The 18,123-nt window shown below is 38.7% G+C and overlaps 1 protein-coding gene across 3 annotated transcripts in view; it reads right to left on the bottom strand.

Annotated features, from left to right (window-relative positions):
- The window catches only part of CASD1 (CAS1 domain sialic acid O acetyltransferase 1), a 56,488-nt gene extending 43,396 nt beyond the window's left edge, over positions 1-13,092 (bottom strand). For all 3 annotated transcript variants that reach the window (XM_087421460.1, XM_087421576.1, XM_004431358.3), the window contains exons 1-3: positions 12,504-13,092; positions 5,279-5,375; positions 4,606-4,726 (exon numbers count right to left, since the gene is read on the bottom strand). In XM_087421460.1, coding sequence (XP_087277586.1) covers positions 4,606-4,726; positions 5,279-5,375; positions 12,504-13,077 — 792 coding nt within the window. In that variant the 5' untranslated portion in view covers positions 13,078-13,092. The remainder of the gene's footprint in view (positions 1-4,605; positions 4,727-5,278; positions 5,376-12,503) is intronic.
- Positions 13,093-18,123: the final 5,031 nt, after the last annotated feature.

Below are 18,123 nucleotides of genomic sequence, written 5' to 3'. Positions count from 1 at the left end.
TATATGTAGTCTATTATAGTAAACTATATGTTTACTAATTTTATTTGCTTGTCCTATCATTAGTTGCTTAAGCAGTGTGCAATTCTCTCATATGAATGAGAATTTGTCAACTGCTCACTGTAATCATAATTTTTGCTTTATACATTTTTGAGTCTAATTTATTAAATGCCTACAAGTTTAAAATCTTCTTAGTGATTTGAACCTTTTATCATTAAAAAATATCTGTATCCCTAATAATCTACTTTGTCTTGTATTAATATGACTTATCTTTCTTTAATAAGTATTTGTCTGGTAAATCTTTTCTCATTTTTTTTTTTTTTTTTTCTAAAGATTTTATTTATTCATTTTTTCCCCCCAAAGCCCCAGTAGATAGTTGTATGTCATAGGTTCACATCCTTCTAGTTGCTGTACGTGGGACTCGGCCTCGGGTTGGACGGAGAAGTGGTGCCTTGGGGCGTGCCCGGGATCCGAACCCCGGCCGCCAGCATCAGAGCGCGCGCACTTAACCGCTAAGCCACGGAGCCGGCCCTCTTTTCTCATTTTTAATTAAAACTTTCCCACGTCCTTTTGTTTTAGATATGTCTGTTTAAGTAGCAGAAAGTTCTTTTTAAAATCAAACTGAAAATATGTGTTTAGCTGACAAACTTAGACTACTTGCACTTATTTTGATTATAAATGTTTTTATCATTTTACTTTTTGATTTCTAGCTCCCTCACATATACATAGATTTTTTTTCATATACATATATGTAAAAACTGATTTTTATGTGTACATATAAATGTTTTTGTATATATATGTATACACACACACACACACATATATATGTATGTACATGTCTGTATGGGTACATATGTGTGTGTGCATAAAAGATATATTTGACATTAGATGAGTTTGGTTTTAATTATTTTCTTCTTCTGGTTTGAAATTTACACATCCTAACGCTATCCTTTTAGTTTTTGCCTGGGAAGTTTTACTATGTATCTTTAACTTAAGTTCTAAAGTAAGATAATACCTTAAAGAGTAAAGAGGATATCAGAATATTTTGTGATCATATTGGTCAGTTCTTTAGTACTGTCTTTTTATAAAATGCAAAAAGACATTATTATTTTATACAGACACTGTTTAGATTTACATACATCTTCACTAGTTTCTTTAACCATTACTTTTTATATTTCAGATCATTTTCTTCTCAATTATTTCCCTCCTTCCTCAAGTTTGCCCTTTAGAAAATCCTTAGTATAAGTCTATGTGGCAGTAAACCCTTATAGTTGGTATTTATCTGAAAATGTCCTATATTTCAAGAATAGAGAAATCTGTATGCTGGGTATCCAATTCTAGGTTGAAACTTACTTTCTCTCAGAACTTTAAAGCTATTACTCTACTGTCCTCTGACTTCTATACTACTATTGAGAAATATGCTGGCCCAAAGCTTAGTTTTTTACATATAGGGCACCGCAGCTATTGGCATCTGTCTTTGGGGCAATCCAAATATCTACTGTGTGCCTACTGTTATTGTTCCCATCTCTGGTTTTGCTTCCTAGTTTGTTCCTTCTTTGGGGAGTGTCTCCCATTTCCTCAGTCTAGAAATACATCAACAAGTATTTTTTTTTTTTTAATCTAGGATCTACCTGGTTTGAAGTAGAAGGGGCCCCTAGAGTATCTAGCTTGCCCTCTGGCTGGAAGCAACACAAACAGGTTTCTTTACTGAAAGACTTCTCAAGTTTTTAATATCCTAGCCTGAATTAAAACCATCTAAGAGGGGGATATGATATTCAGCTCTGCCAAACTTATTTGACCAGAGCTTCTCACAGAACTAGTCATCTACAAAATATAATCTGAAAAAAGTCCTGTTCTAAAGCTTCTTTTTAAAAAATTTGCCTCAACACAGAAAAGAAACAAATTCAAAGAATTACCTTCAATACTTCTATTCCACCCAAACAAACCCATACCAAAGCTGAAAAAAAAAAAAAAATCAGTTTTTAAAATATGCCAGACCATGCCAGGCATAAGACATGTATTTAAAAAATAATAACGAGGGGCCAGCCCCGTGGTGTAGCGGTTAAGCGTGCATGCTCTGCTGCTGGCGGCCCGGGTTCAGATCCTGGGCGTGCACCGATGCACCGCTTGCCAGGCCATGCTGTGACGGCGTCCCACGTAAAGCGGAGGAAGATAGGCGCAGATGTTAGCCCAGGGCCGTACTCCTCAGCAAAAAGAGGAGGATTGGCATGGATGTTAGAAAAAATAAAAATAATAATAACGATAATACACAATCTCTATCCTCAAGGTGTTTAGAGACAAGAGAAATAAGTAAAATAGAATTTGGCAAACATTCCACTAGCAATTTGAACTAAACAGTTTCTCAATAACTGTCTCTTTAAGACTGTGACAAACTGTCTTTGTTTCTTTTTTAAATGTATATAAATTTAAATGCATGTTTTTTCTTAATTGTGGGATAACAGGATACCTCTAGAAAACAAAAATTGGAAATTTAGGTGTTATAACTAGGGCTCAAAAACAATGCACCATATTGTACCTACTTTTGGCTGTAGGCTAAACCATTATAGTTCTTTTCAACTAACTGTTGTCAATTCCATTATTCCAATTTTCAGAAAGTCACACTCTTCTAAGCCTAGAAATATTAAACTATTTCTCTGAAATCAGAAATCTCTCTACTTTTTAAAAGTTTACTAAAGTTTTTTACTTTAAACTGTGATAATCTCAAGTCATCAAATAGTTCCAACTGTTCTGTATAATTTTGTGTGTATAAACACAAATGGAAGATACATTTACAGATATCAAGTAAAATGAAACGTTGACTTTATTATTTTCCATTGTTCAGCTTTAAAATCTATACTAGCCTTTCCCGGTGGACAAAATCTCTAATAGCCTATGGACTCTTCTCACAAGGAATAGTTCCTAAGAATTTAGTATCCACTACCACCATCACTATGTGACTAGCTACTTAGCTGTGAAGTCCCTAATTTTTCAACTCCTTACCACAGGGCAAGATGTTGTGTATAGGCAGATTTTCATCATAAATTCATGTGCTACTCCCCCTACAATTCCGAACTTTCCTGTACTTCACTTTTCTCTCCTTGCCATTCCCCACTCCCAATCATACACAGTTGAAGACAGAGATTAGAACCTTGGATCACTTAAAAATGTGTAAACAGAAGGATATGATGAGATAATTCACAAAAAATTAACTAATAAATAATTAATAAACATACAGAGAGATGTTCATTCTTGTTAGCTTCCAAAAAAATATATATATATGTATATTGGCCCTGAGCTAACATCTGTTGCCTATCTTCCTCTTTTTGCTGAGGAAGATCAGCCCTGAGCTAACACCTGTGCCCATCTTCCTCTATTTTGTGTGTGGGACGCCGCCACAGCATGGCTTACTGAGTGGTGCGTAGGTCCATGTCTGGGATCTGAAACTGCGAACCCAAGGCTGCCGAAGCGGAGTGCGTGAACTTAACCACTATGCCACCAGGCCAGCCCCAGAAAGATATTTTTTAAAATGAGAAATTTTGGGGCCGGCCAGGTGCCGCAAACGGTTAAGTGTGCACGCTCTGCTGCAGCAGCCCAGGGTTCGCCAGTTCGCATCCTGGGTGCGCACCAACGCACCGCTTGTCAAGCCATGCTGTGGCGGCATCCTATATAAAGTAGAACAAGATGGGCATGGATGTTAGCCCAGGGCCAGTCTTCCTCAGCAAAAAGAGGAGGATTGGCAGATGTTAGCTCTGGGCCCATCTTCCTCACAAAAAAAAAGGAGAAATTTTCTAAAAGAGAGCAGAAATTTGTTGCATTGTTGTTTTAATTATATAGCATGATTTCCCAGTGTCAGCAAGGTTGCAAAAAAAAATTAGGCCCCAATGTATATTGCTAATTACAGCATAAATTGAAACAGTTTAGCAATATAATCAATAATTTTTGAAGTGTTTCTATTCTTTAACTTAATATTTGCATTGTAGAGATTCCATCTGAAGGAAATAATTAAAGAAGCAAAGTTTTCACACAAAGATGTAATTGGAAATGTCCTTTTTAAATTGCAAAATAAAAAAATTAGAAAACTACAAAAAGTTAAGAAAACAGAGGATTATACAACATTACATTATATCCACTCAATAATATACTGCCATTAGGAAGACACTTAACATTGATTATATGATAATATGGTGAATTATGATAAGCGGTGGGGAAAGAAGACATAAAATTGTACAGGTTAAAAGATTACAAGTATGTTTTAAAAAAAGAGACTGAAAAGACAGACGACAAAATATTAAAAGGAGGATAAGGGATATTTTATCTTTGTTTTCTTTCTAAGGAATTTTAAAAAGTTTTTCCATGGAAAGAATTTATTAGCTTTGAAAACTAAAAGTTTAAGTTAATAAAAAGTTTGCCAATACTTTACCCGCCACTTCTTTTTCCTATGTTCCTCATTACGGCAAATCATTCCTTTTTTCCCTCTACCTTTCCCAAAATCAAAGTAAAACTTTCATAGTTCCTTTTGTTAATGTGAAGAGGCACCTTCCTCCTATAACTATTCAGTTGGTTAACTTCTAAAACAATACCCTAATGAAGAGAATAGACAAATTTTACCTTATTCCCTTCTTCTTTGAATTGGGGATTAATTATTTTTACAAAAGAATAAAACAATTGACGAATTCTGGAATCTCCAATAAATGCAATATGTTTATCTACAAGGCAGTTCTTTGCTTCACTGAAATCAAAAAAGAAACATTAATTAAATAAGTAAAATCAGCATATTGGCATTTCAAAGTACACAGTTTGTGAACAAAGTAGTACAGGATTGTTATACATACAGTTATGTTGCTTTAGAAATAGGTGGTCAGGTTTGTTTAACCTACCAGTCTGTGTATGATCAACTAACTCACAATAATAATAGCCCTCATTTATTAAGTGTTTAAGATATAATCTAACCATATTAAGTGCTTTATATCCATTATCTCAGAATAACTCCATGAGGTAGCTATCCAAGCTCCAACCAAAAGCCCCTCACTCAAGGGCTACTGCCTTGGGCCTAGTTCTCTCTCACCAGAAATAAAGTAGCTTGGCCAAAGTTCTTTCCCTAATGCTTTTGCGCAGGAATCTTCATTTGGACTCATTCCAACCCCTACCCTCTATCAGCAATTCTCTACCATCATCTAGAGAAGTACCATACAGTACATTCTTTGCTTTACCAACCCTTCTTCTCTAGATATTAAGACCCATCTTAGAAAAGAAAACAAACAACAAAATGAAGAAACCTCACCTGATTTTGTATTTATGCATCATACAACTGTGAGGTTGCCAAACTTTCTCTCCAAGAAATCTGCCACTTGAGAGAAGGTACTCACACGAATCATTGCCTGTAACAGTCAAACACAACTGTGTTGTAAACAATAGTTAAATTTTTACATGTTGGTTGTCTGACCCCATGTAAGCTCTTTGAGATAAGAGAGTACAAAATTTTCCATGCTTCACTATACCTTCTAGGTACATATTACTCATCCATGAGAAGCACAGTAAATATCAACATATTAATATGTAAGAGGTTAAGAGCCACTAATGACAGATACTTCATCTTAGAAGAGACTCCTGAGTCCTAAATGCTACATTCACTGCTTCGGCAGTTCCTTCTGCTTCAGGTTTTCTTTCTAGGGACATCATCTCAATCTCGAACTAGCCTTTATATCTGTCTATCACTTCTACTTGTAGTTAGAAAAATTTAAAGGATAAAAGAGAAGACTTTGGAAATGACTTCCTATTCAACTATTTTAATACACCGTGCATCAGCATATCTGGAAACTAGCAAAATGTTGAAATATTTTATAAACCTACTCCCTGATTTTCACAACGTCCCTGTGAAGAAGTATGCTACTCCTATCCTGTAAACATGCAAACAGAGTAAAAGACTTATTCAAGAACCTCTTTAAAAGCTTAATAAAATTTCATCCTTTTACAATCTTACAAAAATAAGACTTAAAATTATGTTATCCACAAGGTGGCTGAAGATACACATGATGAGTATCAGTAATAAATGCTGATTTCACAGTTATTAATATTCAGCCCCTCCAACTCTTGATATCTCTTGCCTTCCTTTAGGATAACCAACCAACTCCTCCTAACAGTTTTACAGAGAAAGTTCCACATCTGGGAAAGCCCTCAGTCTGTGTAACTGGGACAGGTGGTCACCCTACTTCCTTTGGCCATTTTATTGTACATTAGCTTAAATGACCGAAGGAGTTAAAAAGGGGGTTGGAGGTATTAAAAAAGTTCAAATATGTCAAATGATGAAGGAAAAATAGGATGTTTATAGATTAACCATGAGGTTATAATAAAATATATGTATGATTTAATCTAATCCCTAGTTCTCTGTTAACAGTCAACAGCAAGCTCTATTTGTTTTACAAATAGTTAAGGTCAGGATAGGGAGTCTGGTAAGAGGAATACTACAGAACAAAAATGGTACTGAACCATTTAGGGTGGGGAAGGGAAGACCCAAAGATATTTAAAGTAGAAGAACATATCTCTTCTCAATCCAGTTATCCACGTATCTGGCCAACATACAGATAAAAGATGATACAAAGGCAAGAGAGGTAGGCATAAATAATAAAACTGTTGTTACTTCAGTGTCATAAATTCTAAAATAGAACAAGAAGGAAAAGTGAAAATACTGTATTATTGTGTTGGTTGAAAACTGGATAACGAAAGCAGAATATCAATTATTAAATTTTTACAATTATGTATGTAGCCCGTGCAGGTTTTTTGTATTTCAAAGATTTTTTTAATAACATCTCTCTAAGAAAACTATAAATAATCAGTTCTTAATTCTTTCCAATTACTAAAAACTAATTCTAGTTCTAAAAAACAAAATTAAGCTACATAAATAATCAAGAAGTACAGAAAGGACTACAGGAACACACAATTAAGTTATTTTCATAAAAACAGCACTCCTGTTACATTCTTTTATAATGGCTATAGAGTAAAATCCTATTAGAAATCTAGTAAATGTTTAAAATTAGGATGAAAATTCCATATTTATAGCATTTCTCTCTCTTTAAATACATCTATTAAGCCAAGTGAAAAGTCAGTAACATTTATTTTCTAAAAAAGTTATAAAAAGTTGCAAATAACTACATACTACTTCTATAGTTTTTCTTCCTTTTCTGTCTTCTTTCTCTCTTCCTCTTTTTTTGTTGTTATTTTATTTTTATTTTTTAATAGAAGCCTAAACAGAAACACACCTTGATCAATCTTCAGTGTGTAGGATGATGTTATTTCTTAACCTTCTATATGGGTTATCAACATCATTTTGTGGAGACAGAAGTGCCATACTAATATCTTAAAATAACCAGTCTTTTCTCTACCAGAAAAGGTGTTTAAAAATGCAAAGTTTTTCTTTCCCTTCTCAATACTACTATTCGCACATTGTTTTTCACTAGTTCAGCTAGTGGAAAACAACAGCTTTAATCTGATGAATCTATATTAGAAAAACCCCATAGCAAAACAGATCTGAAGTTGTCACTAACCAAAAGGCACTATAAACACAGTATGTTAGAGACTACTGGTCTTTCCGGGGAAGAAATTCTTAATTTGCTAATGAATGCTAGTTGATGATGACTTTCTTAATATATTTTATGATATAAAGCCTTTTTTATAATGCTTATTTCTGAAATTAATAGTCTCTGTATTATAGCAGTTAATGTCCAGTCAAAAAACAGTAACTATACCAGCTATTTTAATAGAGAGAATCTAATAAAAAGAATTGTCAGAAAAGTAAAAGAACTGCTAACAAGACAACTGAAAATACAAGAAGAGACTGGCTTTTTTATATTTGTCAGCAAAATAATAAAAATAGTAGTAATAATAAATACTATTATAATCTGATTAAAAATAGATTAACCTGATCTACAAAAGAAAACTCCACAAAATTCCATACTCTAAAACAAGTTCTCTTTTCCTGGGAAGAAAATATTTTTGGGATCAAATCACTAAATGTAAAATCTAGATGTTAAAATAAGTTAATGTACCACATTTTTATTATGTATACTAACTATATGTAAATATATGCTGGTATATATTTTCCTTTCAAAATTTACCCAGAAAAACGCCACACAAAAGAAAAAAAAAAACCTCAGTCATTATTTTTAATCGCCTTATATAATTTTGATAGCTACTTTAATATAACCAGTGTGAGATGAAAGTTGCCAAATGCTCAGGTAGATCAAGCTAGGAACACAATTTTAAAAAAAAAGCAACTAAAGAGACAGAATTATCTACTTCAGCTATCTCCAATACTAAGATTATCTAGATGAATGGCTGTCTTCCTCTTCATTCTGTTATCTTAAGCACAAGCATTCTGGTTTGTCAATCTAAAGTCTCAGGTTTTTATGTGTGATTTTCCTATAATACAAGATACTAAAAGCAAACAAAATAAGTAAAAAGATAAACAAGTAAAAAAAAGCGAAAAACAAAATGTAACAACTAAAGAAAATATCTGATGCGCTAAATAAACTGTCGCTTATATTTTCCTTTGAGTAGAATACCTCTGGCACACTGCACCTTTAGACAATCATCCTACCAAAGCTGTGTGTTTCTTACTACCAACCATGAAAATACCAGATCATAAAGTTTACAATGTGATCTCTAGAGTATTTTGTTTGCCTAAAATTCAGCAAGTTATACTTTGTGCTGAAAAAATCACCACTTACATTTTCTTTAGATAAGCTAGGAGCGCCTCATTACAAGTGTCATATAGATCAGGATGTTTCTAGCTGTCAAAGAAAGAAAAGGCTAAGAGACCTAGAGCTGCTTCTTTCTTGCTTTAATATGTGAAGCTTCAAACTCACTTTTCTCCAAAACATGTAATAATATTTAACATTTGCATTTAATATGCCTAGTGATAGACAGGAATTAGATTTTAACAAATTTAAGGCATTTGAAGCAAGCTAAATTTACCAATTAAAAATTAAAATGTATCCAGATTGGAACTACCCTTAAGGTTATAGATACTGGCCTCTTGTCACAGATATAACGTTTTTAATCTGTAATCACATTATTAATGGACATTTAGTGATTCAGTAATGTTAGAGATTGATAAAATTTAGAAAAAATACAGTTAAGAGAATAATTATTTTTTAAAATGTCATTCTACTGTATTATGTGAAAATAATATTAATAATGAAAAAAAAAAAAAGCCACCCTACTTTCTAAAGTTGAGATCAGAACATGCTATTAGAACATGAAACTCAATTAAAACCAAAAGAACCAAATGCAAGGAGCAAAACAGAAGGAAATAAGGACTTTGAAAAGCTATTTATCCAATAATTGTTTATGGAGTTCCTACTGTGTATTAAGCTCTGATGACTCAAAGATGAATAAAATACCCTTGGAAGCTCACAGTTTGTGTGAGGGAGACAGATACAAATTATTATAATACAACATGATAAGTATGTACTAACTGCTGTAGGAACACTGAATTCCTAATACCTACTTCTGTGGTGGTGACATCTGAACCAGGTTTTGAAGGAAAAATCTGTACTTTCTTTCAAGTACAGAAAGGTCATTGCAGGCAGAGAAAAATCAGATATCTGTGAGATATGCAAAAGGGCAAAGCATATTTAGACTGTGAGACTGAAATTTAGTAAAAAGAAAGAAAAATAAACATAGGTAATAAAAAGTAAGTTGGTCAGATTTTGAAGTTTTACACGTGCAACTTTTAGAAAATCACCACTTTACTGGAAAAAGAACAGGAAAACTCTTGGCTGGCACTGTGAGGTAGAATTAGTGTTTCTAAATGGTTTAACCCTTGTCTCTCTGGAAGATGCTTTCCTACTTCATCTTCTATACATCACCACGGCCTAAGAAGATCTAAGAAAGGCCGACTGTAACATAATGGCATGAAGCAGACTAAGTGGGTTCTAAATCCTAGCTCAGTCACTGACTAAGTGTGTATCCTTAGGCAACTTAACCTCTCATGCCTCATCTTTAAAATGTAAATAATACTGTAATTCACCCAATCTAATTGATTAAAAGACAATCATTATTTTATGGAACAGTAGTAAAAAATGTTATCAATTAAATTTTGACATGCAATCAAAGTTTTAAAAACTCATCCTGATCACAGAGATGTTAAAAATAGGGGGGTGGGGAGGATGAAATATGGTAATTGTATCTACCTCATAGAATGGCTGTACAGACCAAATGAGTTAAAACGTGCAAAACCCCTAGTCGAACAGCACCTGGCATATAATAAGTGCTCAATGTTAGCATGTAGTGTTTGCCAAGCTTTACTTTCTGTAGTGTGTAATTCTTTCTTTTACCTTCTGTAGTTTGTAAAGCAAGAGATCCTGAATACGTGTATTCAAATTGTATTTACTCTACCTTGCCTGAGGCATACTCATATCCACACACTGGAGATTTTAACATACAGTCTAAACCTCCATATCTAATGTAAGGTCCTTTCTTAGTCTAAAGATTTATGATATTGTGATTCAAGTGTATGGATATCTTTGTGTGAAGTGCATTGCATCTGACTCTTTGACACTGCCAAAGCATGAGGATGGCTAAAAAGTTCCTGGTAAGATCATTATTTTTCCCAAAGAGTCTCTGGCTCAAGTTCTTGACATTCAGTCTGGGCAAGTACACACACCAGGTGTACTGCTTCACACTCAAGGCACTGAAGCACCTACGGAAGCTGATGACTAGCTTCTGGAGGAGGTTTTATAAACAACCCCAGATTGCTACACTGACTCATAAGGTTCCATCTGACATTCTATTTTCCCTGCTGATGACAGATCTTGAAAGGATGAAATATACAATCTAAATATAATAACTAATATCCAAGCTTATCAAAGATAAAAGCACAATTTAAAAAAGGGAGGGGGGACTAGATCTTACCTTTAGGACTACAGCAGAGCAGTTATAAAATTTATCTCCACTACCATCGTATTCACAAAACTGAGTTAGATTATTGTCCTCTTATACCAAACTAGCATAAAATTATTAATGGTAGCTAGAAAATTTTCTTCAAAATTACCACAAATTAATGCATCAACATTGCTAGTTTTATTTTGCTGATCCAAGTGTTGGACTTTGGTTTATCCACTGCAAATGAACCAAAGCCCTGCCAGGTCCTATGGCAGTGATCTATCAGAGGCTGGAGGAGAAAGGACAAAGGGCACAAAGAATTTATGTTTTTAATTCGATTTACTATTTATATAAAGAGCTATCCATCCAGTATGGTACTAGAATACAAGATTTTTAATTCTCAAGCATTGGAGAAAACAAAGCAGCAAAATTGACCAAAATGTCCTACACTTTGAAAGGTTCCCTGAGATGAGAAGTGAGCTCAGATTTCAGTACACTGTTTACTGGTTATTTTGCCAAAGTGGGTGTGAAGTTAAACGGGAACAATGTTAAATGAGCACCTGTCCATTACACATTACAGCTTGACCAATTAATCTGACAGTCACCAAGAGCTGTCCAGATAACGGCTTCGATAATACTAAGTGCCAAAAATAAAAGATCCTATCATTATTAATTTCCCTCAGCCTGTCAGTCTCTCTCTCAGTGGCATTTTTACAGAGAAAATTAAAATAAATAAATAAATCAACAAGGACAAGTAAATATCCCTTGATTACTGAAAGATAATTCGTTCTGAAATAAGGTCATATTTCCTTTTCCCCTTTACATCAGTTTCAAAACCCACAACGAAGGCCTCCTTTCAAACTGCTTCCAACTTGTTTTCATTGCCCACCTCGATTCCTATCAACCCGTAACTTCTTTTCAACTCTGCCCCAATGACTTTACTTTGTAAAAAGTGTGCAACCAGAACCCTCTACACGTTTCTGAATCACAAAGGCTGGGTGACACCTCCTCCATTTGGCCAAGGGCATCTTTTGCGAGCTGTCGCCCCAGTGGCAGAGGAAAACGGGGCGGCCCTTGTCGCTGTCCAACAACAGCTCGGCCCTGCTGTTCCAGGGCAGGGGTCGGACGAAACAAAGGCTAAAGAGCCGCACCCCAGGGCGCAGAATCCGCGACCCCACTCCCGGCAGAGGTGCACCCTTGCAGGGCGGCCTTTGCCTTCCTGCGCCGCGGGCTGGACCCCGAGGGCCGCCTGTCCGACCTCCTGCCCGCGAACCCCCGGGCCTGGCGCGTCTCCTCCGGCCCAGCCCGCGCAGGAGCCGGGACCCCGGCAGCCCCTCGGGCCAGGCCCGAGTTGGCGCCCCCGACCCCCGCGCAGGCGGTTCGGGGGGCCCAGCACCACGGGCCCTCGTCCTGTGGCGGCCGGCGCTGGGGTCCGCTCTGTCGGCCAGGGGCGCCTGGCCCGAAGCCCGGGACATCTGGGGGCACGTGGGGGCACCGCCTCCCCAAAGGGCCGGGCGCGCGGGCGGCCGCGTGAGCGTGGGCGTGTGTTGGGCGAGGGGGCGGCCTCCAGCCGCCGCGTCGCCTCCTCCCCCCGGCCGGCCGGGGCAGGGGGAGGGCCCGCTCACCTCGGTAGCGGCGGGAGGCGAGGTGGCCTGCTGCGAGTAGCAGCACGGCCACCAGCGCCAGCACCTTGGCGCTCCTCACGCTGAAGTAGTGGTTGATCTCCCGCTTGCCCAGGTTGTAGGCCAGAGCCGCCATCTTGGTTCCTCCATGACAACAGTGCGCGGCGGAGCGGGGAAGGGGCGCCGCACAGGGGCAGCACTGGGGCTGCCGCCGCCGCAGCCAGGCGAGGAGCCGCCGCCAGCCCCCGCGGCCGCCACCCGCGCCGCCCGCCGGGGAGCCTGACCCCGCCGCCGCGGCGTCCCCGGCCTCCACCTGCCCCTCCTCGACCGCCACCGCCTCGGCGGCCTCCCCGCAGCCCCGCCGCCGCTGCTCCGCCGTGCCGGTTCCCCAGGCGCCCAGGACGCCTGTCTCCTCCCCTTCCTCCTCCTCTCCTTTAGCCTCCTGCCTTAAAAGCGGCTGCGCCTGCGGGGGCGGTCCAGATGCCCGGTGCTCGGGGGTCACGGGCCCCAGGCGGCCCTCCGGGGTCACCGGGTCACGGGCGCCGTCGGGCGGCGGCGGCGGCTGCGGCAGAGACATGGGGACTACGAGTCCAACCTGGCCTGAACGCGAGCCCTGGGTCTTTCACCTGGCTTACTGGCCGCTACCTGAGCCCAGGTTGGGGCAATAGAACTACAGATCCGGAAGAAAAGTACACATCGTTCCACTCCCTCCTTTCTTAACACACCCTTGGCTGAGTTTTCTACTCTCAGAACCTGCCCAACGAAGGCCACCCCCAACTTCCCCGGGGTTTATTGTCAGGCTAAGTCAGTCTGGCTGTCTCCAGATGCTTGCCAAGTGTTGAAACTGCTGGTAGCCCTAGCACCCAACCCACCGGTAAGATCAGTGTTAACTCACTGCCTTGGCCCATTTCTCTTGAAACTTAAAAAAAAAAAAGTCCTCAGTTTGCCCAGTTCCGGTGGGCGAAGGTACACCAAAGTACAGAGTTGAAGGTACAGAATGAGCCTAGCTTAGTGTAAATGTTGGCGAGAATAGAACCTCACTCTTCATTTGTATTTACACAAGGGTTGGGTAGGTGGATGCACCAACCATAAAGTGTGCTCATGACAATCATTCCTACTCATAAAGTTGGTTAATGTTTTGTGGTTGTCAGTAAAGCCAGCACTCCACCTTTGTTAAGCTCCTGTTATCCGTCGCCCTCTTTTTTTCCCTGTCTTTCCTGTGCTGCCTTCTAGATGAGAAAGTTATTTACATTGCTTCTCTTTCTACTTGCCCTGTTTAGAGTGAGTCATTGGTTATTTGGGGTGTTTTCAAGTATTCTTTACAACTTTCCCATTTAGTTGTTGCTGCCCTGTGTTTATAGGCCCCTCTTAAAATTATAGAATGTTAGATATGAAGGGTCTATAGAGATCTTGTCATCCCAATGCGTTTCATCCAAGGACTCTTTTTATTATGTTTTCATCCATAGACCCCATATCTTGAAAGATTTTGTCACTTAAATGAAATCACATGCATCACTGTCATGGATGTAATGCTAATAAGCAATAAAGTTAAATAAGTGGACAAACACTAGGCACTGTTCCCTGGAAATGGTCGCTTAATTTTGGCTGTCACTCTTCTGATCCAGGGTTGATCACATGCTGGAAGAATTAAATCGGATATTGTAAAAACCAGATAAATAACTCTGCTACCAGTATGTGGTCCACCAGTCACAACCTAGAAATTTCTGTGATGTCATCAACAGCAAATTAGAATTTCTGATCAGCGTGCGATAACCAGTATTAGCCCACAGGGTTGATTTAATGCCTGCCAAAAGTAAAGAAACTTGACATTTTATTTAATTGCAATTTCCAGAAGGCTTTCTGAAGTATTGTAAGTAGCTTGTGGACTTCTTTCTTCCTTTCCTCTAGTTTAACTCTAATCTCTCTCCTCTGCTCTGAATCTCTTCCTGTCTCCCTTTTTTGGGGGTGTTAACACCTCCATTAGTTATCCCCATGTCAATCATTGTCTCTCTGTGTCTTCATTAAATTCTCCCTCTCTACTGGCTGTTTCCCTTCCACTGGTAAGTTTCTCTTTTCAGTGAAACACATCCTTGGACTCTGTGTTTCTGTGCAGTTACCTCTCCATCTCTCTCTCCTTCTCCAACAGGTATGTGGAAAGAGTAGTGCTGACTTTGTGGTCTCCACTTGCTCCACTCTCATTCTCCATTGTAAATAACTCTCAATTATGTTACCTCCTCTCCATCCTCTTGCTATTGCTTTGGTTAAGACATGATCTCTTGCCTGAATTTCTTATCCTTTTAACTCCCCTTCCTCAGGTCTGGCTCAAAAATCCAATCTTACTGCCTCTCTGCCATACCTCTAACCAGACTGATCTTTCTTAACCTCAAATCTGATAATACTGAAAGCCAGTTAGTGGCTCCAACTTTATTTGCCTACCCCTACCCCATCCAGAATGTTTACTAATGCTCAGCAGGTTACCTCATCCCGTAATAATCAGATAAGAAGAGAAACCATCTGATAGGAACTGTTTCAACCATGGATTACTTACAGAAAACCAAAACACAACTACAAAAAAACTGCCCCTCTGGGGCCAGCTCAGTGGCGTATCGGTTAAGTTTGTGCGCTCCGCTTCGGTGGCCTGGGGATCGCAGGCCCAGATCCTGGGTGCGCGCACTGCTGCACCGCTTGTCAAGACATGCTTGGTGGCTTGACATGCGTGGCGGCATCCCATATAAAATAGAGGGAAATGGGCACGGATGTTAGCCCAGGCCAATCTTCCTCAGGAAAAAGAGGAGGATTGGCATCAGATGTTAGCTCAGGGCTAATCTTCCTCGCAAAAAAAACCACAGAAAAACAAAAAAAAACCTACCACTTTATCCCTTCCCTTTTTTTTTTTTACCAAATATCTATTTCCCATTGTACCACGGGAGGTCATGGGGCATGAGGATAAAGAGGACAGGAAAAGGAGACTAAAATGGAGCAGCCAGCGCAATAGGGGCATAGTTTTGAGATGAAAGTCTTTTGGTATAAACTGTTCCTACTCTACTGTGTCTATTCATTACTGTTTATACTGATCTCATTTGTTTTTTTGAGGTATAATTGACATATTATATTAGTTTCAGGTGTACAAATAATGATTCAATATTTGTACATATTGTGAAATGATCATCACAATAAGTCTAGTTAACATCCATCACCATACGTAGTTACAAAATTTTTTTTCTTGTGATGAGAATTTTAAGACCTGCTCTTAAAACTTTAAAATATGCAATACAGTGTTATTAACTATAGTTCCCTTCTGACTTGAAAAATCTCTCCTCCCCCTTCCCAAAGCTGTCTCCTTTGTCTGTGTGCTTGATTATAGGGACATTTGAGAACCTGATATATTTCATTTGAGAACCCGATCTCATATGTTCCCTTCTTTATTTCTACATTCCTTTTATCCCTCTTCACTGTTTGCCCTACATATAAGCTCAAATGCTTCCTATTTAAAGCACCATCCTTAACTCACTATGATACCGAACCAAGTGGGCTTGCCTCCTGGTGGGTTAACTAAGACTCTATACCAGTGGAAGTTGTCTCACAAAGTAAAGTGTATTTGCAGCAAATAGGAGGCCATGAGGAATCATTTGTAAAGTCATGGCATCCCGCAACAAAGGGAAGCAGGAACTTTTGTTTCAGCTGGGGAATGAATATTCAAAAGGGAGAGGCGGGTATTCACTTGCGCAGGCTCAGTTGGAAAACATGCTTCCACATACACTGCAGATTATGATAATGAGACTTAATCTCCTCCTGAAGAGACCTTCGTATTAAAATTAAGGCAAGGTCGTGGGCGTAGCTCTTGTAGGGAGGGTTGGTTAGCTTCAGGGTGGTTGCTGGTTGTGTCTCCTTAGCATAAAAACAGTTAAATGCTTCCAAACCCACCCTTGAGTTCCTCAGGGCACTAGTTGGTGACAACCACACAATCTCTCTTCTCCTCTAACCATCAAATTTCTTGAAGGAATAGTCTATGATTACTGTTCCCATTTTTTTTTTGACTACTTATTCATTCTTTAAACACTTGAAAACTGACTTCTGCTTCTCTTACTTTACTTAAACCGCTTTTTCATATGTCAACCACATCCTAGATTACCAAATCCCATGTCTTTATCTGAGCTTTATCCTTCTTGATTGTGCAGCATTGTTGAAATATTTGCTTTCTTAAAATCCTCTCTTTTTGACGTCCGTGCCACTATAGCCTTCTTTCTCTCTTCTTTCCTTTCCCATGCGTCTCCAAGAAGAGTCCTCTTGCTTTTTCAAACCCCTTATATAAAAATGCTTTTCAGAGTTGTCTCCTTTGCCTACATTTTTTGGGAAATCTGCATTACAAGTTGACCTCAACTATCACACTGGATCCACGCATGTAACCTGATTCCTCTCGAGTGCTCCAGATCTCTTTCACATACTCAACTTCACTAATAAGTCGTGGTACCTCAGACTCAATGTCTGGAAACTGGTTTTATTTTCCTTCTAAACCCATTCATTTTGTTGTTTACCATTTAGTTCATTGACACCACTATCCTTCAAGTCATTCCTGCTAAACATTTTTTTTTATTGAGGTAGTATTGGTTTATAACATTATATAAATTTCAGGTATACAACATTATATTTCAATTTCCATGTAGACTACATCATGTTCACCACCCAAAGACTAATTACTATCCATCTCTGTACACATGTGCCCTTTTATTCATTTCACCTTTCCCCCTTTCCCGTCTGGTAACCACCAATCTAATCTCTATATCTATGTGTTTGTTGTTTTTATCTTCCACTTATGAGTGAAATCATACAGTATTTGACTTTCTCCATCTGACTTATTGTGCTTAGCATAATACCCTCAAGGTCCATCCATGTTGTCACAAATGGCAAGATTTTATCTTTTTTATGGCTGAGTAGTATTCTGTTGTGTATATATACCACATCTTCTGTATCTGTTCATCCACTGGTGGACATTTAGGTTGTTTCCAAGTCTTGGCTATTGTGAATAATGCTGCAATGAACATAGAGGTGCAAATATCTTTTCGACTTAGTGTTTTCCTGTTCTTCGGATAAATACCCAGAAGTGGAATAACTGGATCATATGGCAGGTCTATTCTTAATTTTTTGAGGAATCTCTGTACTGTTTTCCATAGTGTCTGCATCAGTTTACATTCCCACCAGCAGTATATGAGGGTTCCCTTTTCTCCACATCCTCTCCAACAGTTGTTATTTCTTGTCTTCTTAATAACAGCCATTTTGATGGGCATGAGATGATATCTCTTTGTAGTTTTGATTTGCATTTCCCTAATAATTAATGATGATGAACATCTTCTCATGTGCCTGTTTGCCATCTTGTGTCTTCTTTGGAAAAATGTCTGTTCAGCTCCTTTGCCCATTCTTTTTTTAATTTTATTTTTTGCTGAGGGAGGTTCACCCTGAGCTAACATCTGTTGCAAATCTTCCTCTATTTTGCATGTGGGCTGCCACCACAGCATGGCCACCAACCAGCCGTGTGGGTCTGTACCCAGGAACTGAACTTGGGCTGACGAAGCAGAGTGCCCCAAACTCAACCACTAGGCCACTGGGGCTGGCCCCCTTTGCCTAT

The sequence above is a fragment of the Ceratotherium simum genome, chromosome 1 (genome assembly GCF_057802395.1).
Source record: "Ceratotherium simum simum isolate JZ-2026a chromosome 1, ASM5780239v1, whole genome shotgun sequence".
NCBI classification, from domain to species: domain Eukaryota; kingdom Metazoa; phylum Chordata; class Mammalia; order Perissodactyla; family Rhinocerotidae; genus Ceratotherium; species Ceratotherium simum.
The sequence above is the reverse complement of the archived record's forward strand: the minus strand, read 5'-3'. Positions and strand labels throughout refer to the sequence as shown.